The sequence below is a fragment of the Orcinus orca genome, chromosome 10, assembly GCF_937001465.1.
Source record: "Orcinus orca chromosome 10, mOrcOrc1.1, whole genome shotgun sequence".
Classification (NCBI taxonomy): Eukaryota; Metazoa; Chordata; class Mammalia; order Artiodactyla; family Delphinidae; genus Orcinus; species Orcinus orca.
In genome coordinates, this window is record NC_064568.1 from 72,918,138 (window position 1) to 72,940,503 (window position 22,366).

The 22,366-nt window shown below is 56.2% G+C and overlaps 2 protein-coding genes across 2 annotated transcripts in view; both read right to left on the bottom strand.

The window, feature by feature from the left end:
* TFEB (transcription factor EB) overlaps nucleotides 1-8,325 on the bottom strand; it is a 46,597-nt gene extending 38,272 nt beyond the window's left edge. Inside the window, exon 1 of the mRNA XM_049715592.1 lies at nucleotides 7,549-8,325. The gene's annotated coding sequence lies outside the window, so the exon portion shown is untranslated. The remainder of the gene's footprint in view (nucleotides 1-7,548) is intronic.
* Nucleotides 8,326-11,348: 3,023 nt separating this feature from the next.
* Nucleotides 11,349-19,519, bottom strand: PGC (progastricsin). The gene is made up of 9 exons (XM_004267617.3): nucleotides 19,398-19,519; nucleotides 17,719-17,869; nucleotides 17,195-17,312; nucleotides 16,114-16,232; nucleotides 15,280-15,479; nucleotides 13,963-14,085; nucleotides 13,257-13,404; nucleotides 12,374-12,472; nucleotides 11,349-11,641 (listed from the first exon to the last, which is right to left on the bottom strand). The coding sequence occupies exons 1-9, from the start codon at nucleotides 19,454-19,456 to the stop codon at nucleotides 11,486-11,488; spliced, it is 1,173 nt and encodes a 390-aa protein (XP_004267665.1). The 5' UTR covers nucleotides 19,457-19,519; the 3' UTR covers nucleotides 11,349-11,485.
* Nucleotides 19,520-22,366: the final 2,847 nt, after the last annotated feature.

Here is a 22,366-nt window from a genome sequence, read left to right on the forward strand (position 1 = left end):
AAATGAACACACCACAGCTACACACAACAATGGTGGACGGATCTCACAACGTGACAAAAGAACATGTTCAGTGTCATTCCAGCTCTAGAAACTCAAAACCAGGCAAAACTAAACTCTCTTGCTAAAGGATGCAGGTACAGGTGGTTACATGATAAAGGAAAGCAAGGAACCGATTATCTTGAAAGTCACAATAGTGGTTTGCTCTGGGGGAGGGGCTTATGACCAAGGTGGGGCACACAAGCTGATTTCAGAATGCAGGCTACATTCTGTTTCTTCATCTGGGTGGTGGTAACCTGGGTGTTCACTTTTGTTTGTTTGTTTGTTTGCGGTACGCGGGCCTCTCACTGTTGTGGCCTCTCGCATTGCAGAGCACAGGCTCCGGACGCTCAGGCTCAGCGACCATGGCTCACAGGCCCATCCACTCCGCGGCATGTGGGATCTTCCCGGACAGGGGCACGAACCCGTGTCCCCTGCATCGGCAGGAGGACTCTCAATCACTGCGCCACCAGGGAAGCCCGGGTGTTCACTTTTATAATTATTTATTACATTATCCATATAGGTTTATGCTCCTTTTGGCAATTATGCTATATTTCACCATAAAAGGAGGGACAAAACGATGAGATAGAAATACATAGAAATAGAAGTTCTAATATTTTCTTCTCACACCTGGCTTTGAAAACCATTATGATTAGGCCAAACCTACTGGATGAAAAGCTATAGTTAGTCACAGGTCTGAGGAGCCAGTGACACCCAGGGCTGTCTGTAGAGGGGCTCCTCCAGCTGGCCCAGACTATGGGCTGCCCCTCAGCCCACAGGACCAGGCCCTTTCATCTCCCACCCACCCCGGGGCATCCCAGCCACCACATGCCCCTGGTGGCCACGGGCAGGGGGTTGCATGATGCTGGGCTCCCTCGCACCCACCTCACCCTGCCCTGGGCCATTCCCCTGGGTCCCCGACAGCAGAGCTCAGAGGTCCACACTGGGAAGGCCCTAGGGGAGCAGGGCGGGCCTCACACACCCTCTAAATACACCAAAAGAAGGAGGGAGGCAGAAAAATGAAATGAAGAAGATGAAGCAGGACAGGGAGACACACCCGCATCTAGGCCTGATGTTCCAGATGCCTTGGAACTAGATGAAGGGTCAGAGGGATAGGGATGTGGGGGCAAAGGAAAGAGGGGGGAAGAGAGGGATGCTGGAGGTGGGGTGGGGGAGCAGAGGCACTGCTCCGGTTCCAAGCCCAAGTCTTGGGGCTCAGCAACAGGTGTGCCCAAAGATGCCTGAGCTGTTGCACCCAATTTAGCACCGTGTGCCCCAGGGCCCAGGGCTTCAAATGACAGGCGGGTAGCTCAGGAGCCAGCAGCCTCCCTGTGGCCTCACCTCTCACTCAGCAGCCTCTAGGCCTCTGGGAAGAAAGGACCCTGTCCAGGAAGGAAGGCTCCTGGGCCTGCCTGCAGAGGTGACCCTCGGGTGGGAGGACCCAGGGATCGAGAGAGCCACCCTTTCTGGAGCCCAAGGGGTGAGAAGGGCTGAGCCAAGGTCTCAGTGCTGGCATGAGCCCTTCTGTAAAAACTCTCTCTGGACCAAGGAAGAATGCCCTTCGGGGGGGAGGGGTAAATTGGGAGATTGGGATTGACATATACACACTACTATACATAAAATAGATAACTAATAAGAACCTACAGTATAGCACAGGGAACACTACTCAATACCCTGTAATGACCTAGATGGGAATAGAATCTAAAAAAAGAGTGGATATGTGGATATGTATAAACTGATTCACTTTGCTGTACACCTGAAACTAACACAACATTGTAAATCAACTATACTCCAATAAAAATTAATTTAAAAAAAAAAAGGAAGAATGCTCTTCAGACCAAAGGGCCAGGCGTTGACACATTTGTGGTCATTTAGTCCACGGCTCTGTACTATCTCACATCACTCTGCCTTTCACTGTCCTCTGCAGTTACTGAAATTCCCCACCAGGCTATCAGTTTTGGGAGAGGAGCCGTGTCTTTATTCCCACCCACCCTGCTTGGCCGGCACAGTGCCAGGCCCCTACTCAGTTGTGCCTGCTGACCCCAATGGATGCTGGAGCGGGTCCCCCGCACTCCCTGGATCCCGGTCCCCTCCTCTCGACAACACAGGGGCTGCGCCAGCCGGCCTCTGAGGCCCACAGCCCTGCAGCTCCAATCAGCCCATGGCAAAGCCAGAGGGTGCCTCGCTGGCAGGGGCAGCTGAGAGCACACCTGGCCAGGGCAGGGAGGGGACAGAGGCGGCAGGGGGTGGACAGGATAGTGTGTCACCTCCTGGCCACACTGCACCCCTCAGGGATGTAAGAGCTGGGGCAGGTGCTGTCCCCAAACCAATTGTAAACAAGCAGAGGACAGGCTGTGATTTCCCTAGGCAAACAGGAGAAAACGAACCGGAGCCCCACCCCACAGACCCACTGGTAGAACTGGGGTGGGGGGTGGGGGGGTAGGGGGCAGGGCTGCTGCTGCAAACTCTCCGCGGGGAGGGACAGGCTGCGAGCCCCATGCTAGAGCCAGGCTGGGCCTGGATCACTGTGGGCAGAGGCAGGGAGCTCCTCCTTGTACAAGTTCCTGGGAACCAGTCCCTGGGTCTTAAATGGTGATGTTCCTGCAGGGCAGAGACCACGGGTAAAGCATCTGTGTGTCCTCGCTTCTGAGCACACGACTGGGGCCCAATTCACGCTCGCTCACTCACTTCATAAAGCTATACTGAGCACGCATTACACACCAGCCTCTCTCCAGGCACTGGCGACACTGCATCCTACAAGACAGACCCCACCCCTGTGCTCAGAGTGTGACCTTGGAGCAGTCCATTCATCTGCAGATTGATGGGCTCTGACTCCAGCTCCTCTCACCACCCCCCTGCAGGGCTGGAGGACCTACCGTCACCTCTTCTCACCCCCCAGAAGGCTTCCCTGAAACTCCCCCAGCTTCCAAGGAAGACTCCACCTACACAGGCCTCCCAGTGAAACCCCACTGTCACCCGGCTATCTGCTGCCCTCAAGGCCCAGGACCCCCTGGAAGATGATGGACATCCCTCCTCCGAACAATGGCCCCCCCACCACCACTCCACCGCCTCCAGGCCGGGGGAAGAAAGGAGAAGGAAATGGCTGTTTTTTTTTTTTTTTTTTTTTTTTTTTTGCAGTACACGGGCCTCTCACTGCCGTGGCCTCTCCCGTTGCGGAGCACAGGCTCCGGACGCGCAGGCTCAGCGGCCATGGCTCACGGGCCCAGCCGCTCCGCGGCATGTGGGCTCTTCCCGGACTGGGGCACGAACCCGTGTCCCCTGCATCGGCAGGCAGACTCTCAACCACTGCGCCACCAGGGAAGCCCCTGTTTTTTTTTTTTTTTTTTTTTTTTTTTTTGTGGTACGCCGGCCTCTCATTGCTGTGGCCTCTCCCGTTGCAGAGCACAGGCTCCGGACGCGCAGGCTCAGCGGCCGTGGCTCACGGGCCCAGCCGCTCCGCGGCATGTGGGATCTTCCCGGACCGGGGCACGAACCCGTGTCCCCTGCATCGGCAGGCGGACTCTCGACCACTGCGCCACCAGGGAAGCCCGGAAATGTCTATTTCTTGCATGTGTATTATCATTTTTATTATTAACCAAAAAATGCAATTCAAACAGTGATCAAACACCCCCCACAGGGCGGGAAAGTAAAATAACATGATGGGTCTTTCTACACCCGCATTTTGGGCTGCTTTGGACACCTCCACCCTGGTGCCAGCAACGCCACCCCGGCTCCAAGCACTTTTACGGGAGCTTCAGACCCCACCGCCCCCAGGTCCCGATGACTCTCGGGGCTGGTGCTGTCCACCTCACCCTGCCTTAAGCAGTAACTATTTCCTGAGCACCTGTCCTGAAGGGTGGGGCTAAGACTGGACCCTGGTCAATTTAATGGGAGGTGAGGGCAGAAAGTCAGGATGGGGGAGGGAGGGCTGACCATACCAGAGACTAGGGGTCACCAAATGGTCTCAGAGTGGTTCCTACCCCTGGGGACCTGGATTCGAAAAGGAGACAGGCCTAAGAGACCCAAAGCAAGCGGAGACCCAGGAAACAGATAGCTCTGGCCTGGGGAGCTGCAAAACAGTAGGTTATCAGAGCGGGGTCCCAGGACCGGAAGCATTAGCATTACCAGCAAACGTGTCAGAATTGCAGATTCTAGACCTATTGGAATTTGCAGACCTACTCAGTTAGAAACCCTGAGAGTGGGGCCCAGTAAACTGTTTGAACAATCCTGCAGTTGATCCTGATGCCCACTCCAATTTGAGAACCACTGTCCTAGAGACAGGGCTTTAGAATCATCAGACAAAATTTTCTTTTTTCTTTTTTTTTAATATTGATGCCTAAGCCCCTCCCTGAAGACTCAGATGCAACCGTTTTTTTTAAAAGAGCTCCCCAGGGCATCACAACATCCAGCTGGAGCTGCAGATGGAGCAGTCCCCTGGTCTCCTGGAAGGGTGTGCCTTTATGGACAGAGGATTTGCATATAGGGAGGGGAGTAGGGGAGGGGTTGCCAGGAGAAGGGACCAGCATGAACAAGGGCTGGGACGAGGGAATATGGACCATGGGTTTCTGGATGGTCTGTTGGAATTCCTGGATTAATCCCATGGCATCACATTTGATTCTGGGACCCCGCTGTGTGGATAGAAGACAAGAAGGTGGCCTGGCCCCAAGGAAGCTGGACAAGGGTGGGGATGACCAGACCTAATTTCTCTTCCTCCTCATGCCCACACTTAAGAGACAGGAAAGAAAACTGGTGATGACTCTGCCTCTTGCTTCTGCCCCTCTCGGCTGCCCTCTGCTCTCACCCACTGCCCCCACTGCCCCATAGCCAGCAAAGCACTTCCTGTGGGCACGGTAAGTTCCACATCCTGCCTTATGGCTGAGATTTTATCTCTACTTTTAGTGGCATTGCAGACAAGGAGATCTGTATCTCTGGTCAGAGTACAGGAGGGCCAGGCAGCAGGAGGGCAGGGGAAGGGCCTCTGGTCAGGAGTGAGTAGTAAGTGACCAGGCCAGATGCTATCCTAGGAGTCCCAAGGGGCAGGGCAGGGCAGGGGAGGTAGAGATGCTGCAGGCATGGCCAAATCTGCTACCTTGTTAATTGTGGAGACCTAGCAGGGTGTGGTACAACAGGGAGTGGTGGGGACTGTGGCCATGGAGTCTGCAAAGCCCCATATAAGGCATTTTGCTCGAGGCTGCTAGACCCAAGGGAGAGGCCTGTTTGCAACCCATAGGTCTTTATTTCTCCCCTAGAACTCCCTATGCCTCTGTTTCCTCACCTGGAAACGAGAAATAAAGACATTATAGAAGTTAATTATGATAATTAACATTTTTTGAGCACGGCACTGTTCTAGGTCCTGTACATGCTGCAAGCACCCACACACTTAGCCCTCCCTACAGCACTATTAGGTAGGTGCTACTATACTCCTCGATTGCTAGGTGTGGAAACAGAGACACAGTGCGGTTTAGCAGCTTGCCCAGGGTCACACAGCTGGTAAGTGGCAGAGCTGGGATTCCAAGCCAGGCAGCCTGGCCCTGGAGCTCATGCTCTAGGGTACACTTAGCCCAGCGCTCAATACATGGTAGCTATGGCTCTGTCCCAAGAAAAACTGGCTGGTCGCTCCACGGGGCCAGGCTTTAGCGAAAGCTCTATTGAGTGGACTTGGGCAGCACCTCCCCCCTCCCCTGCACCCCATACCCAACCCTTTCTGAAGCCTCTCCTGCCTTGGTGCCTTTGCGGAAGATGGATAGAAGGCTCGCGCTGGAGGGGACTCCACAGATGATCTAGGTTCACAGATACGGAAACCGAGGCTGAGAGAGGCAGGCACCGGTCATGGCTACACAGAGGGAGAAAATTTGGGCCACCTTTGCAGTCTACCACACTAATAAAGAGAAATGGGCAGGATGGAGGAGAGGGTTGAATAAGGGTGGGAATGGGCGCTAAAATGTGAGGCAGGTCCCAGGTCATGTCAAGGTATATTTTATACAATATCACTACAGGTATTTTGTGATACCACACGGCCTGTCAGCGCAGGGTCTCCCGGGTTCTTCTCACGACTCCCTACTGTCCCCTTCTCACCCAACAGCCCCCCAGCCTTTTCTCCACATCTGATTAAACAAGTGCTTGCTAAGGGCTTCACTGTAGGGGAACGTTTGAGGTATCCAAGGAGCCCCAGGAAGCCTTGTCTGAACCCATCTCTTCCCCGGGCCGGGCAGGAGAGTTCTTGCCAGGGGTCCTTCGTCACCTGTGTCAGCAGCTCAGAAGAGCATCCAGGAGACAGGTATGTCCTGGGGCAGGGGCTTCAACAAGTCCCACCCCTGTTCAGAGCAGGAGACCCCGGAGGGGGAAAAGAAGGTTCCTGCACCACGACACACCCTGCCTTTTAAGACAGAACTCCTGGGAAACCCTGAAGTGGTCTTCTGCAGGGATTGAGAACATGGATTTCGGACTCAGTTGGGCCTGGGTTAGAATCCCTACCATGTCCAGGCTATGTGACTTCAGGCAACCTGCTCAACTTCTCTGAATCAGTATAATGAAAATAATAAGTCCTACCTCATTCTGAAGAGTAAATATACAATAAATGTTGAGAACTATTATTATAACTAAATTTTATTACAATATTGTTCTATTATAGCATAAAGAGAATAGATGCATATTCTATTAATTTATCGTTACACTCTTATAGACATGCACATACACAATTCATCTATATACATGTATGTAGACACCTATAACCTCATAACCACACACACAAACTCCCATCAATCACATACACCCCACACTGACATACAGAGCAGCACCCTGGACTCACCATGTACCAGGCACCTGACTCCTTACAGCAGCCTGTGAAGTTTGTACATTTTTATCTCCCTCTTTTCAGATGAGGTTACATATATTATATGCAAAAACACCCACTGTATCCTGGGATGTGGACACTTCTGGCAGCTCTGGGAACTCTGAACTCCCTCCCTCTGTATCAGAGGAGGCCAACCCAATTTCCACTGTCATCTCCAGGGCAGCCCCAAGCTGGGCCCCAAGTGCTGACTGCCCTCCATCCCTAGGACAAAGGCCCAACCTGGCTTTCATGCCAGCTGCGGTTGGGGAAACCCCTGCTGCCTGCAGAAACCAAGTTGACTTTGAAAAGGAAGAGACAGAAGCCAGGGGGTGGCTAGGCCACTCCCTGTGGGGGCAGGTGCTAAGTAACTCTATAAACTCTGGCTAATGATGCAATTACAGCCATAAACAGAGCCCCAGGAGGGATCCAGGCCAGAAGCCAGACCCTCAAAGGGCAGCCAGGCCTGAGAGGTGGGAAGCCCCTCCCACCTGCTTTCCAGCCGAGAGGCTGAAAGGGAGGCCTCACTGGCCCTGGAGGTGAGCACTGGGTACTCCCATCATCCCAGAACCCTGGATGGGCTCCTGCCTGCCCTGGCCCACCGTCCTACCCACCACTGACTGTGAGTTACCAGGCCATCAGCCCACAGAAGCCCAGGGGCTCTCCCTGGATTGAGTGCCCACCTGAGGAGATGTCCTCAATCCCTGCACCCCTTCCATGGGACACAGAACCAGGAGGCCTGGGTTCCCATTTGGCTGCACCTCACAGAGCTGAGCTGAGGACAAAATAGCACTGCAGCTGTAACAGGCCTTGTAAACTGTGAGCAACATTGGCTGCTCTCCCGCACAAGCAGAGCATAGAGTCACCCTAAACAGCCCTTCATTTACACTCTCTGGTTCCCGACTCACATCTAGAAGCCAGGAGGCAGGCAGAATGAAGGGGTCCAAGTAAATTCCACGGCTGGGGAAACTGAGGCAGGGCTCCCAAGGCAGCCAGCCCTTCCCCTCTCCAGCCTCTTCTGGCCTGGCTGTCTCTCTCCCAGACTGCGATCTCCCTGAAGGCAGGGCCTGGGGCCATCTCTCAGGCTGGGAAGAGTGAAGGCCTCAGAGGGCACAAGCCAAGGAACGAAGAACTGCGATCTGACCTGAGGGCACCCACAGCTGGCGGCCTTGGAGGACACCAGAGACCGGGCCCCTACCTTCCCCTCCACCGCCAGTTGCCCGAGAGTGCCAGGTCTTGGGCCGGTGGAATCTCAGCTCGCAGGGTCCTGAGCCCACATCCCAGAGGTGTCACTGGGGACCTGAACCGGCCTGTCCCCTTCCCTGCTCACCCAAGCACCCCTCTCTCAGGGTGGGGGGTGGGGTCTGGGCGGCAATTAACTGACACTTCCCCAGAGAACACTAAGCCAAAGAGCTAAAGTTTAGTCCAGAAACTGTTCGCGCAGAACCATCCCCAGAACAGACGGGCGGCAGGAGTGGACGGGGCATCTGAGAAGGCCCCCGCGGTGAGGGGCTGGCCTGGAATGAGGAGGGGGTGGGGGAGCCCTGGGCAATGCGGGCGCTCGCGCAGACGAGCCCCGCCCCAGGCGCCCTCTCCCCCTCCCTCCCTTCCTCCCTCCCCCTGGGCGCTGGGCTGGGGCGCGCCGGGCGGCTTCAGCGCGAACCTGCTCGCGCAACCCTGAGCAGCTCGGGGCAGCCGTGCGTGAAGCCAGAACCCCCGGCGGGAGGGGGCCGAGGGGCGGGGGAGCCGAGCTGGCATCAGCCCGCTCCCGTCGAGGAGGCGAGCGCACTCGCTGCGGCCGAATAGCTGATCGGGGTACCGGGAGGAGGGGAGAAGAAGGAGCGCTGACTCGGGGGCGGGACAGCCTGAGGTTGGGCGGTGCGGACTCAGGGAATCGGGGGGAAGGAGGCGTGTTTTCCGGGATTCGGGACCGAGAAGAAGGGGGATACTCAGGGGGCGGGCAGATGGCTGGGAGCTCCAGGGAAGGTAGAAAGAGGGGCGTGCAGTGGGTGAGCTCTGGGGTTGGGATTCCCTAAGGTCGTGGAATAATGCAAGGGGGAGAAAAAGACTGCGCTCAGGGATACCGGGGGACTCTGGCAGAGGCGGCTTCTTCAAGAGGCCGAGGGGGAGGAAGGGACGGGAAGGGAGGGAGGGATGGTACTTCCACCCGCCCCCCCCTCAGCTTCCAGCAGCCCGGCCCCCGGGGCGTGGCGCCGCTCCGGCCCTCCCATTCCCCCGGACCATCCAGGCAGGGCCTGGCCCGGCCGGACTCGGCCCCCGCACACCTCCCCTACCTCCGGCGCCCTCCCCTGTGCCACCCGCCCCAAACGCGTCCGGTGGAGAAGAAGTGGGCGCCGGGCCCACACGCCCTCAAACTTCTTGCAAGTTCACTCCCACGTCTCCCGCCCCTTCGACTCCCAGCTCCCGGGCCGGGAAGGCCCGTGCCCGCCACGGCCCCTCCCGCCTGGTTACATAAGGTCGCAGAGAAGCCGCCCCCCGGCCGTGGCCTGAAGGGAGGGGCTGAAGGGGCTCCCAGGCTCCGCGGACAGCGCCGCCCCGGCCATGCGCCGGGCGTCCCGGGCTAGACGGACAGCGGGGCGGGTGGCAGCGCGGCGCACACGGTCTCGCTCCCCTTTCCAGTCGACACCCCCACCCACCCACCTGTCTCCCGGACCCACTGGATCGGAGCAGGGGAGCCTGGGTCGGGGGTTCCGGGCCCTCCGCGCACCCCTTGCCCCCCAGCGTTGCTCACCTAACTATGAAGGTCAATCCGTCCGCCGCCCGCGCCCCGCGGCTCCGGCAACTTGTCCCAAGTTCAGGTGTCCGGCCCGAGAGCTGTGCCGGCCACCCCCTCCCGGGCTCCTCAGGCTCCGCGCCACCAGGGAGGCCCGCCCCTGTCCGCCCTTCCTTCTGCCGTCGGCGCCGCCGCCGCTCCCTACGTCCAGCCGGCGGCCGCCGCCTCCGCTGTCACCGAGCCCCGCGCCCGGCGCCGGGGCTCCTGCTGTCACTCCGCACTCACTTCCCGCCGCGCCCGGCAGAGGGCAGCACCCTACCCCGCGGCCCCGCCCCGCCCGGCTCCGCCCCACGTCGGCCTGCCGCGGAGCCCGCTGGGAAGCGTAGTCCTCCCTGCAGCTCGGCTAGGCATGCCGGGATTTGTAGTCCCGCTCTGTGAGTTCAGGCCTGTACAGGGACTTGGCGTTTAATTTGGAAACTTCGTTCCACTTCGTTTCTACCCCTTTTGCAAGTTTTCTCTTTTCAGTAAGTGATGTCCGAACCACACAGATCACCACAATACACCCTGTGGCCTATCTGACCCCAAGGAGAGACTTGCAGCGGGCTGGCTTTCCTGGAGTCTAGGAAAGATGTAGGGTCCCAGATGGTGTGCTGTTGCCATAGAAACCCCTCTGTGTCAAACCTCAGTTTCCCTCCTGGTTTGGAGTGGGGTACCAGACCTGTATCTTGAGCATAAGGGACAAGGTTGGTCAGCATGGTAAAGGAAATATGACTAAAAATAGAGCCCACCTCCCCCCTAATTGTGAATTCTCCATTTATATATACCCCCTCCCCACCTAGACCTCATCAGCCGAGCTTGCAGGTACCCCCCGCTGCCATGTTGCTGGACAGAAATTTCCTGACCTCTTTCGTGTCACCTTCCCCTGCTGGAAGTTACAGGGTGCTGAGCTATCATTCTTTGCCTTTTCCTCCTCCTCCTCCTCCCCCTCCCCATACCGTGTCCCTCCCCCACCCCCACCAGGTTTCATTCCAGAAGGACAAGACCTCTTGCTCAGTTGGTTAGAACAAATGGGTTTGATTTTCATGTGATTCAAATAGCTATCCCTCTTGTCCATGGTTGAGAGCCAGCCCTTCTTTAAAGACAAGCCCTGGGACATAGGGGTCTGGGTTAAAATATGATAGGCTTAACTCAGCCCAGATCTTCTGGAGCCCTCCTGGAACCTACTAGGTTCTGGTGGCATCGGGTGATCTCTCCCTAAAGGATCCGTGACTGTTACAAGTGTGTACCGGCATCCAGCCTTACTCTGAAAGCTCCTAGTGGAACTTGATCACAGATAAGGAGGAAGAGGCTAGATTTAGGATACATTGGACCCCTAGTCACACTGCTAGTGCACATGTGTGGGGTCACTCTGGTGGTAGTTTGGTAAATTAGGTCAGCAGAGCATTTTGGATTGCCCATTACAAAGGAATGTCCTGCTTCCATGCCACTACCACAGTCTTCCCTCTCCAGAGAGAAGCTGTGAACAGACTCCAAGCTTTGAGGGATGCAGGGCCCACCACCAAGCCCTACCCTGTCCCCTATTTCTCTTAGGTTCTCAGTGACCCACTGCAAACCTCCTAGAAACTCAGGCAGAACATGGTGCAGCAGAGGCAAATCTGCCCCTGACTCTCATTGTCCCCATTGTCTGAGACCAGGGGCTGCCTTACAGGCCACAACTGCCCTCTAGAAACAACAGGCTGGTCGATATGGAGAAGAAAGATTTATTGTTAGAGAAAGTCCAGAGTCCAGAGAAGGGAGGCTACATGCAGAGAGGAAATGCAGAGAGAACCCCCTGTAGCCTGGGAGGCCCAGAGGGAGAAGGGAACCCGGGCGTCCAGGCGCTGAGTCTAGACGGCGGTGGCAAAGCCCACCCTGTTGTTGCCCAAGTCATAGACGGAGTAGTAGGACCTGAGGAAGACGTCCCCAAGGATCCACAGGGGCTGGCCATTCTGGGAGGGCACGTAGGTGGGCTCGACCCCCAGCATGCAAAAGCTGTCGTCGTACTGCACAACACAGAAGGGCAACACTCATTCATCCGCTCACACAGTGACGGGGCACTGCTCGGCCCAGAGCCGCAGGCCAGCAGCACAGATGCAGAAACAGGTGAGCCGAAGTTTCTGCCCTTGAGGGCTCACAGGCCAACTGAGCCTCCAGAGCCAGAGTCGGGCTGGTGGGGGATTCTGGCGTGGCCGAGGGCAGGCTGCAAAAGGCCTCCCTCTGCAGGGTCTCCTTGACTCCCTCCTGTTCCTGATTTGGAGCAGGTCAGCCTGGCGGTAAAGTCTTGGAACCAGACCAACTTAGGTTCAAAGCTTAGCTTCACCCTGACTAGCTCTGTGGCCTTGGGCCAATTACTTAACTCTCTGAACCTCCAAGTTTTTGTTTGTAAAATAGAATCAGTATCTCGCTCATTGAATGTTGTGACGAGTAATCAGGGAAATGTAGACAAAGTGCTTCACTCAGGGGCTGACTCTCATAAGTGATCAACAAAGAGCCAGCGCCCCTCCCCTCTAATTAATAATAATCATTAATAATAGGTGGCACTCTGCTCTTTCATAGCCACGTTCCAGAGACGGGGGTTTAGAATCAATGGATGGGGAAAAGAAATCAATGCTGCAAGGCATCAGGAAATGGCGCGAGGTAAGGAGACCCAGCGTTTCTGGCTACCCACCCCTTCCTCCCACCCCTCACCCCCATCCCCCATCCCCCACCCTCCCGATGCAGGGGCCAGGACTTACATTGAGGATGTAGGAAGCGGGTGACAGAGGGAACTGCACACCATTTATGATGAACGTGAGGGTGGGCAGGCTCTGGATGCTGTTACAGTCCACGAGAAACTGCAGAGAGGAACAAGGCCCGGGATGCCTCATCTCCCCCCTGAGAGGACCTGCCAACCCCATCGCCTCAGCCCCTCAGGACCCGGGCCTGAGCCCCAAGCCTGCTTTGGGACTGGAGGCTGCAACACCAATACTGCTCGTGTTACACATGAGGACTCACGTGCAGAGGGTGGGATCTGGGGGGACCTGAGCATCTTTCTCACCCCCAAACATGACTCTTGCTTGAATTTTCCCCATGAGAGAGATTAAATCTACACCCCTTTCTCTGCAAGTGTCCTTTTAAAACACGCAGGTCTGTAGAAAGCATGGCCCATCAGTCCACCAAAGTTAGTGGGAATGCATTAATTAGGCAAACCCTTTGGTGGGCTCAGGAGGGGGCACGGGGCAGAGAGCATGGCCCTGTGGAGGTGAGGGAGCTGTGGACTGAAGGGTTACCCCTTGTCACTCATGGGCTTGGCAGCACAGTCTAGTTGTTTCCCTCTTACTGCAAAGCCCGGCAGGTGTGTAACCTGTTTCCGCTAAGGGGCTGAAGCTCAGAGGAAATTCTGCCGAGTAGTGACCTCCCCACACCCTTTTAGCACAAGCACCTGGCTCCCCTGGATCAGCCTTCCGGCCCCCAGCCAGCTCCCAGCCCCAGTCATCCTGGGGCCCCCACCTCTAGTGCCTGGAGGCGGCGAGAAGCACGGAGGCCAAGAATCAAGCTATTCCTGTGCTCCCAGGAAAAACCACAAATGCCCCCTGGCTGGCCTCCCCCAGGGAAGGGGCACACCTCCGCCACACGCACCTGTCCATACTGGTCCTCCTCGGCCCCTGTGGCCTGCAGAAGGGAGCTCACGAACTGCTGGGGCACGGTGAGCAGAAACGTGCCAGTGTCCACGACGGCCTGGCAGCCCTGGGAGCACCAGCCCGTGGCCTGGTCACCAATGAGGAACCTGAACGGTGAGGAGATGGGCGGCCTCAGCACCTCCCAGCTCAGGGCAGCTAGGGGATAGCTGCAACCACAGAATCAAGGTGCACCTCCAGAAGATAAGGGCCCTGCACAGGTCAATCCAGCCATCCTCCTGCCTCATACCAAAGTCTGTCAAAGGCCACCTAAATGGCCTTGGAATCTCTTTCTAAAGAGTTCCAAGGATGGTTCTAGAAACACTGAAGGCCAGGGTTACTGATTCATTGTAAGTACTTTGAGCAAAATAGTCCCTCCCCCTCACACACCCCAGTTTTCTAATGTCTAAGCCCCTAGGGTTGGACTACAGGGTCCAAAATGTCTGGGATTCCCAGTCCTGCCCCTTCCTATGTTGTCCCCACCCCACCCTCCTTCTCCAGGCCGACCTGGGCCTTGAAACCCCAGCTGAGGGCAGCTGTGGCTTTGCAGGCGCAGGTCTCTGGGGTCCTCTGTCCCCCCGCCACCCGGCAGTACCCGTGTGACATGAAGTGCCTCAGAGCCTGCTCCGAGGAAGTACCCACAGCCCCAGGGCCCACCACAGACTCACTCCTCAATGCCAATCTGCCAGTACAGCTCCTGGGTGACGGGGGCCCAGTGGATCTGCCCCGTGTACAGGCTGCTGTCCACACCTCCGAAGATGACTGCTCCCCCATCCTGAGAGCCCTGCTGGCTGCAGGACGCAAAGCAAAAGTGAGTCAGGCAGTGGCTGTGGAAAAGGCAGGAAAACAGAGGTCCTGCCCTGGCTCCAGACTGGGGCTCCCTGAGGAACGGCTGTGTCTCCCCTCAGACCAGGGCTCCCCGAGGGCGGGGCCGCGTCTCCCCTCGGAATGGGGCTCCCTGAGGGAAGAGGTTGTGTCCAACCCCCCACCCCCACCCCCCGGCCTGGAGCTCAGACTTCCCAGTGCCTCAGGCTCCCAGGTGCTCCACCAAGCGCTGCCTCTGGGGAAGCCTCTGGTCGTCTGGCCCCCCACCCTGCCACACACCATGTTCTCCATTCCCTTTCACTTTGTGCTGCTGGTGGAGCGTGTCCACGGGAGCCTGACCTGGGCCCAGCTTGTTATTTTTCTGCTGGGATCGGAGGGAAGTAGGGCCCAGGTGGAGGGGAGGGCAGGGCCTCCCCTGTTAGACAGAAGATGAACCTGAGTGTGGAACTGGGCAGAGCTCCTACGGGCTAAACTCAGAGTACTTGTAAACAGAGGCCAGCAACCGACGTAACAGGATAATGTGGTTGAAAGATTCAGATGACTAAGCCCCAGAGAGTAGATATTGACTATCTCTAGAAGGTAGTTATCTAATTCTGGAGAGGAAAGAAAGTCCACCCCAGGCGACGCCCCCACCCCCACCCCTCCTACTGCCTGGCACCGGGGCCCATCCACATAAATCACTGAGTTGGCTCGTGTTTGTGGTAAGAATAACAACTTGTTAGGAGTTCATGGTGGACCTAGACCAGAAGACTCCAGGACCTGGCTAGAACAATAGATCAAAGGAGATGAAGCAATAGATTTCTACACAAAAGAGGTGTCCAGGTAGAAAACATTTGGTCAGAAGGAAATGAGCTAACTGGGGCTCTGGGCAGGAGGTAAGCCCAAGAGGTATGGAGAAAGCAGTAGCAATGCTCAAAGAAGAGCTCAGCCGGAGGAAGGAGAGACACTGTCGTGGCCAAGAAATACAAAGAAGAGGCCGAGTGGGCAGGGACAGATACAGGGGTTGGGGAGGGGAGGAGGAAGAGTCAGAAGCCCAGGAGGAAAGGCCCTGCCAGATATGCCTGCTGGGAGGCCTTCCAATCCCAAAGTGTTGAACCTCAGCCATCCAGGGCCACGGGGGCAATGGGCTGGGAGCTGGGGACCGCCAGTTGGTTCCCTACCTGCCGAGGTAGAAGCTAAAGACTGGGCTGGTGAGGGCACCCTCCTGCAGCATGCCCTGCAGGGCGGTGCGGGCCCCGCCCATGGACAGGGCAGGGTAGGCCATGCCCATGATGCCATCGAACTTCGCATAGAGGAAATTGGTCCCCAGCTCTTTCTCACTCAGGCCGAACTCCTGGTTGGGGACCTTGATGCCCTGGACCTGGAGGGGAAAGAGAGGATGGGAGATGACAAGTGTATCTCCACCCACCTCCCCCAGGCTCCCCCTCCTCAGACCCCTCAAGGGTCTGTTCTTCATCCCTCCTTTGCTTCTGCTGCCTCTCTTCTTGTCAGGTTTGCAAAAGCCACTTTCTCTTCCAAGAAGCCATCCCCGACCGCTGCAGCATTCCCCACCCCAACCTTCTTCTTCCCAAGGCTTTAAGTTCCTTAAGGACCAGGTCACCCCAACCATTGTGGTGCCCTCGGTGCCTGGCACATGATGGCCTGCAGTGAGGGTTCAATGAGTGAATGGATGAGATTTTTTTTTTTTTTTTGCCTGCGCCTTGTGGCATGCGGAATCTTAGTTCCCCGACCAGGAATCAAACCCGTGCCCCCTACAGTGGAAGTGTGGAGTCTTAACCGCTGGACCACCAGGGAAGTCCCTGGATGAGCCTTTATTGTACTGATTTTCTGGCCTGTACGGTAGAGCAGTAGGTGTTTCCCATATTTTTCAGGGCCTCCATCTAAGTCTCCCCATCAGACTGTGAGGACTTTGAGGTTAGAATCCAGCTCACAGCCCCGGACTACCTTCCCCACATCTGGGTGTGGGCACGGGGGCAGCCGGCAGTATCACTCACTGTCAGAGTGTCATAGCCGAAGAAGCCGGTGAGGCTGCCGCTGCCGTACTGCAGGGAGAAGGTCTGCCCATTGGTGGAGTAGGTGGAGGACAGGCTGGGGTTGAAGCGGGTGTGGCTGGCTGCAAGGGAAGGAAAATTCGGGAAGTCAGGCTGGCCCACTCTCAGGCCTGCCGGACTGCCCACCTGTCTCCCAGCCTGGGCTCACATCCTGGGGACTCAGCACTCCCCCCACGCCCCACCCCCCACCGGCCACTGAGTCAGGTGGTGGCCAACTGACATTCCTGGCATTGGAAGACCCACAAGAACTGGCCAGCCTCGACTCCAAAGCCCCCTCTGACCTACAGAACCTTGAGATGCCCTAGGATGGTGACCTCCCTATGGGCAGGTTATATAGAATCTGTTCATCTCCCTGACCCCCAGCAGATCTCCTGACACATGGCGAGTGCTGAGAAATTACTCATCGGATGAAGGAGTGAATGAACCTCCAGGGCATCTGTGCATTCCCTGACCCTCACCTCACCCCGAGGAGAAGCTGGCCACACCAGGATCCTGAGATAGCCTAGGATGGAGCCAATGAGGGACCTTCTGGACTAGAGGCGTCAAGACCCAAACCCCAAGGCTTTGGCAGGGACCAAGGCAGCCCTAGGAAGTGAATATCTCCTGTCTCCAAATACAACTACAGGGAGGGGACCACATCTATATCCTTCTCCCGTGTCCCTTGAGATACTCAGTAAGAACTTAGTAAATCATGGGGTGGAGTAGCATAGCAAGAGTGTTGTACAGTGGAGTGGGATGGAATGGCATTGCCCAGAGCAAACAGAACGGAGTGGAGTGGGCTGGGCTGGGCTGGAGTAGGTGAAGGGATATGTATTGGTGAGCAGGGAAAGCAGAGGGGCCACCCAGCTCCATGGCCAGCTTCTTCCCTCTGGCTTGGGCATGTGCCACATGACCCTGGACAAGTCCCTGGTCCTCTCCGGGACTGCAGCTCTCCCCAGCAATCTTTATGAAGTGCGGCCCTTCCCCAGAGGGTGTCAGTGCCCTGCCCTGCCAACCGCCCTCCCCTGCCCAACCTAGCACTCACTGCAGGCCTGGCTCTTGCAGTAGACAGAGGGCACCCACAGGTTGGAGGAGCCAGTATCAAAAAGGACCAGGAAGTTCTGTGGTGGGGTCCCGATGCTGATCTCACCAAAGTAGGCAGCCTGGGCGGGAGACGGGGGACATGCACGGGCTGTTAGCTCTGGCAGGATCCAGGGACCATCAGGCCCAGCCTCCTCCACGGACAGAGTGACAGAGTGACCAGCCCCACAGCCCGCACCAGAAGCAGGGGCCTGAGCCTGCCCTCCACGCTCGCCCAGAACCCACAGACCTTCGGTCCAAGCCCGCCCGGGACAGCTGCAAAGGTCTCTGTGGACTCAGCTGCCAGGTCAGCAGGGGCCCCTGAGTGCTCTGCCCGCCAATGAAGTCTCCGGGCTGGCAGGTCTGAGAGATGGGGGCAGGCCCTGGGGGCCGGGTGGGAGGGTGCAGAGAGGAAGGGCGCAGCTCACAGCCCAGGCCTGGCCTTTGGCAGCAGGGAGATGGGGAGCCCCGGGGAGGGTCAGGACTCACGTCCATGTAGTCCATGGGCTCGGAGGCCACGCTGAAGTCACTGAAGTGGTACCTCTGGGCGGGGTCGTACTTGTGGGTCCTCAGGAAGTCCTCCAGTATCCCCTTCTCTTTCATGGTCTCACGGATGGACTTTAATTTCTTCACGGGGACTCTGCGGAAGGGCTGGGGTCAGGGCAGGACCTCCCTCTTTCCTACAGAGGCTCTAATATCCCAATCTCTCTCTCTCTCCATCTCTGTTTGCCTCAGGCTCCCTACCGCTCTGTCCCCCGGTGTCTGCGGCTTGTACGTGTCTGTGTGTCTCCCTCTTTCACCATCTCTGTCTCAATCTCTGGTTCCCTCTGGCTTTTTCTCCCTCTGCCTCTCATTTCCTTCCTCTCTCTTTCTCTTTCTTTCAAAACTCTTCTCAGGACTTGCTCTGAGATTCAGACAACAACTGACTTCACCCATGCATGCCCCCACCCCATCTCATGGGTCCTCATCCCACCCTGGTCCTCCACTCTCAGATATCCCATAAACACTTTCCCAGGCAGGGGAGAGGAACTTCAGACATTACCCTTTGTAGGATTTGTACATTTTTGTTCTGTTTTGTTTTGGTTTTTTTTTGTTTTTTTGGCTGTGCTGCATGGCTTGCGGGATCTTAGTTCCCTGACCAGGGATTGAACCCGCGCCCTCAGCAGTGAAAGTGCAGAGTCCTTAACCACTGGACTGCCAGGGAATTCCCAATTTGTGCATTTTTAAAAAAGGTTTCAGAGGGACTTCTGAAAGTCCCCAGCAAGACCTCCTTGCTGCCATTGCCTAGGGATCTCTGCAGGTCCACCCAGGCCTTGTTCCAGGCTCCAGAATTCCTGCTGCTTTCATTTCTTTCCCCATCTCTTCCCCATTCCCCCAAGACCCTTCATCGTCCAGAAATTCTCTGCTAAACCCATTCACCTGGAGCTATGAAGGCTGATGGCTGACTGCACCCCATCACAGTTACAGAATTTGCATATTCAAAGAAGTTTCTGAGAGGAACCATCTCTTCGCCAAAAAATCACTCTTTAGTGGTAGAACAGCAAGAAGAGTGGCGGGCCGGGAGTCCTCCTGATGTCCTGTGAGCTGTGCCGCCTCGTTCCCTATCCCCTGACACCTCAGCGTGTAGAGATTACATGACGGGTGTTTCTGCTTAGATGATTTTGGCATCTACCAAATCAATTGGGGGCCTTAAGGAAAATGCTAGCAAACGTCTCCCTATCTAGAAATAATTGTACCGGCCGTTCAGCATCTGCTTGGGTGGTGGTCACCCTTATTCTCCCTGTTTCCTATCCATCAGTGGGGGAAGGGATGGTGCGTCTCCCTTTGACTGGAAGTTCCCTGAAAGCAGAGGCCATATCTCCTCCCACCGCTGAGTCCTGTCCTACACCGATTCAGGGAGCCTTCCCTGTCCAGAAGTCCCAGAGCAGAGGCAGATCATACACAGAGCTTCCTTGTCCCTTCCAACATGTGAGGATAGCAAAAAGATGGGGGTCTACGAACTAGGAAGCAGATTCTCGCCAGACACCAAATCTACAGTCACCTTGATCTTGGACTTCCTAGCCTCTAGAACTTGGAGAAATAAATTTCTGTTGCTTATAAGCCATCCAGTCTATGGTAGTTCATTTAAAAATAAAAAGGCTGCCCAAGCAGCCAGGCCCCAGACTCACTTGATCACGGCCGCCTCCAAGGTCTGGAGGCAGACCAGAGCCACCACCATCCACTTCATGATGCCGAGTCCCAGCTGGCCACAGTAGAGAAGCAGCTCAGAGTTGTGGCGTCAGAGTGGAGTGAAGGCCTGAACACTCCTTCCTCCTTTATACCCCGAGGACCCAGCCCAGCCCCTGCCTCCCTGCCCTGCACCAGCATGACCTCAATCCCCGTCATACCCTGGGCTCCACGTATCAGTTATTTCTGTGTGTTTTCCCTTGTGAGGGTGGCTGCAAAGGACTTTTCATCTTATTGACTTTTCAGTACAAGCAGTGGAGGCCAGGAGGTGCGAGCAATAAGAAATCAAAGTTGCCGTGAGATGGAGTGGCAAATATGACTTCTTGTGCAGGAACCAGAGGTGTGAGGTAAGCCTTTTAGGGTGAGGGCCAGAGCAGGGCAGCGTGAGGGCCGTAGGATCTATAGGCAGGTTTTTCATCCTCAGTACTTCCGACACTTTCAGACAAAAAACTCTTTGCTGTGGACACTGTCCTCGGCATTGTAAGATGTTTAGCAGCATCCCTGGCCTCTACCCACTAGATGCCAGCAACAGTCCCCCAGTTGTGACAACCAACAGTGTCTGCAGGCATTGCCACATGTCCCTTTCGGGAGCAAAATTGTTGAGAATCGCTGGTCTATAGGTGATGCACTCAAAGATTCTGACTTAAGTCCTGGTTCCAGCACCCCCAACCCCTTGGGGGAAGCAGTTAGGAGTGTCGGGGGTTGATGGGGTCGGTAGCTAGGAGGATGGTAATGATGATGGTAGTGGTAAGCGTGATGCTGACCGTGGTGATGTTGGCGGTATTGTTAGCACAGATGCAGATGGTGGGGCTGGGTTGCCAGTGGCTGAAGTCAGAGCTATTGGGGGCAGCTTTGGAGGTTTTCCTGGTCAAATGGGACATTTGGAGCAATTCTCATCATAGTTCAGCAAGCACTCAGGACACACCCACAGAGTAAGCCGCACTGGCTTCTGGTTGTGCCACTGGCACTGATCTGCAGCAACAGGAGGCCTGGGCAGGGGCATGGGAGGAGGGAACATGCCAGCCCCTGCTTCTGTTCTTCGTTGTCTCTCTTCTTCTGTTGCATTGAGACTCCGCCCATGTCTTTTTTTTTTGCCTCACGGTGCGGCATAAAGGATCTTAGTCCCCCGACCAGGGATCAAAACCATGCCCCCTGCATTGGGAGTACTGAATCTTAACCACTGGACCACCAGGGAAGTCCCTGCCCATGTCTTTTGTTCTCCTAAAATGCCTGTGTCCCCCATTACCCTCTTTCCCAGCTCTCGTCTGTCCTCATTCCTGCTCCCGAGCCTGATCTGCCATGTCCTCTGTCCCTCATCTCCGGGTCCTGCCTGCTTCCCAGCTACAAGCTTCTCATTGCCTGAGGTGACCTGGAGCTGGCCCAATGCCTGCCAACCTGGCACTGGAGAATTCTCCATTCTGGGGTGAGTGGAAAAAGTCCCCACGCCAGTACCCTCTCTGCCACCTCACCCCTCACTCAGGGCTCCAAACAGATTTGTCAGGCTCTTGAGCCCCAGGCAGAAGGCCAAGACCAGGCCTGCCAAACACCGATATAATCCAGCCCGTGGGGACTTTCCACTCTGGCCACCTCCACCCACTGCCCGGCCAGAGCCCTGGAGTCTCCCCTGGCCCTGGATGGAGGAGGGGAGGGAGGGCACTAGAGGTCCACCCGGGCCTGGCACAGAGAGGGAGTTACCTGCCTGGTTGTGTCTCAAGGCCAAATCAGCTCCCATTCCTCCCTGCAGTCTCCAGGGACACTGGAGTGGAAGGCAACGTAACGAGGGAGTGCTTTCCCTGGGGTAGGGGAATCCGCAGGTTTGGAAGATCAGGCAAAAGAAAGTCATAGGATCCTTGGAATCTTGCCACATCCTGTGAATACAGCAGAATCCATGGGGTCCCCTAAGTCTTGTGAGGCCAACAAGACTCCACAACATGGCCCTCCAGGGACCCTTTCCTTATCTGGCAGGACCCAAGGAGTCTGATGGCTGTGGGCTAACTGTCCCCAAACCCCAGTCACATCACATCCCTTCTGAATACCCCTGGCCTACTGCATCGAGCCAGGGTACCCTGCTTGGCAGCCAGGCCCTGGGGCTTTACTGCCCCACCTACCCAACCTGACCTGACAGCTCAGTCAGTCCCCTCAGTGTCCCCATACATCCTAAGTCCTTGTCTGCCCTGGCTGCCCCGTCACCACCCAGCCCCCCATTCCTGGAAAGCCCATTTCTCTTCCTTCTACATGTCCAAGTTCTGCCCATCCTTCAGGACCTCTCCTCCTAGAGCAGGGATGTACAGAGTCTGGGGACACTTTAGAAGTCATCCAGGGCTACCTCCCACCAAGGACAGGAGCCCCAGTAAGTCTGACCCACTGGCTGCCCACCAAGTTCATCTTCTACCCCTAAACACTGCACACCCAGCTGGTGCCCTCCCCTTAGTGCCGGATCACACACTGTCTAGGATTGGTCTCCAGTTGTCTTCTGGTGTCCGTTTCCTCACTCTATAGACTAGAAACTCCTAGAAGGCAGAGATTGTGGCTTCCACCTCCCTGGGCTTGGCCCAGAGCTCAGGAAATCCTGAACACTAGATGGATCCCATGGGATTGTTCTCAACAGGTCTTGGCTATATCTCCCACACCCCATTATCCCAGTGCTCTGATTTCCACCCCACACTCTAAAGGGATCGTGTCAAAATCCAGGGCCTGGCGTCCTCTCATGGTGATGGTTTCCCAGGAAAGAGGCATTATCTCATCACCCTCTGGTCTCCTCTCCCTCTAAGCACCACCTGTCTCAAAACTCATCAAAGGCTCCCTGTGGCTAATTAAATAAAATCCAAACTCATCACCCTGACCTTGAGGACACACTCAGGCTGGCCCCTTCCTACATTTCCACACTCATCTTCCACTACTAACCTACACA

Coding starts and splice junctions, on each gene's coding strand:
- PGC (XM_004267617.3), bottom strand. CDS start 19,456: ATGAAGTGGATGGTGGTGGCTCTGGTCTGCCTCCAGACCTTGGAGGCG. Junction 17,870..19,397: donor TTGGAGGCGGCCGTGATCAA/GTGAGTCTGGGG, acceptor GCCCTTCCGCAG/AGTCCCCGTGAAGAAATTAA. Junction 13,405..13,962: donor TGGCAGATTGGCATTGAGGA/GTGAGTCTGTGG, acceptor CTCACCGTTCAG/GTTCCTCATTGGTGACCAGG.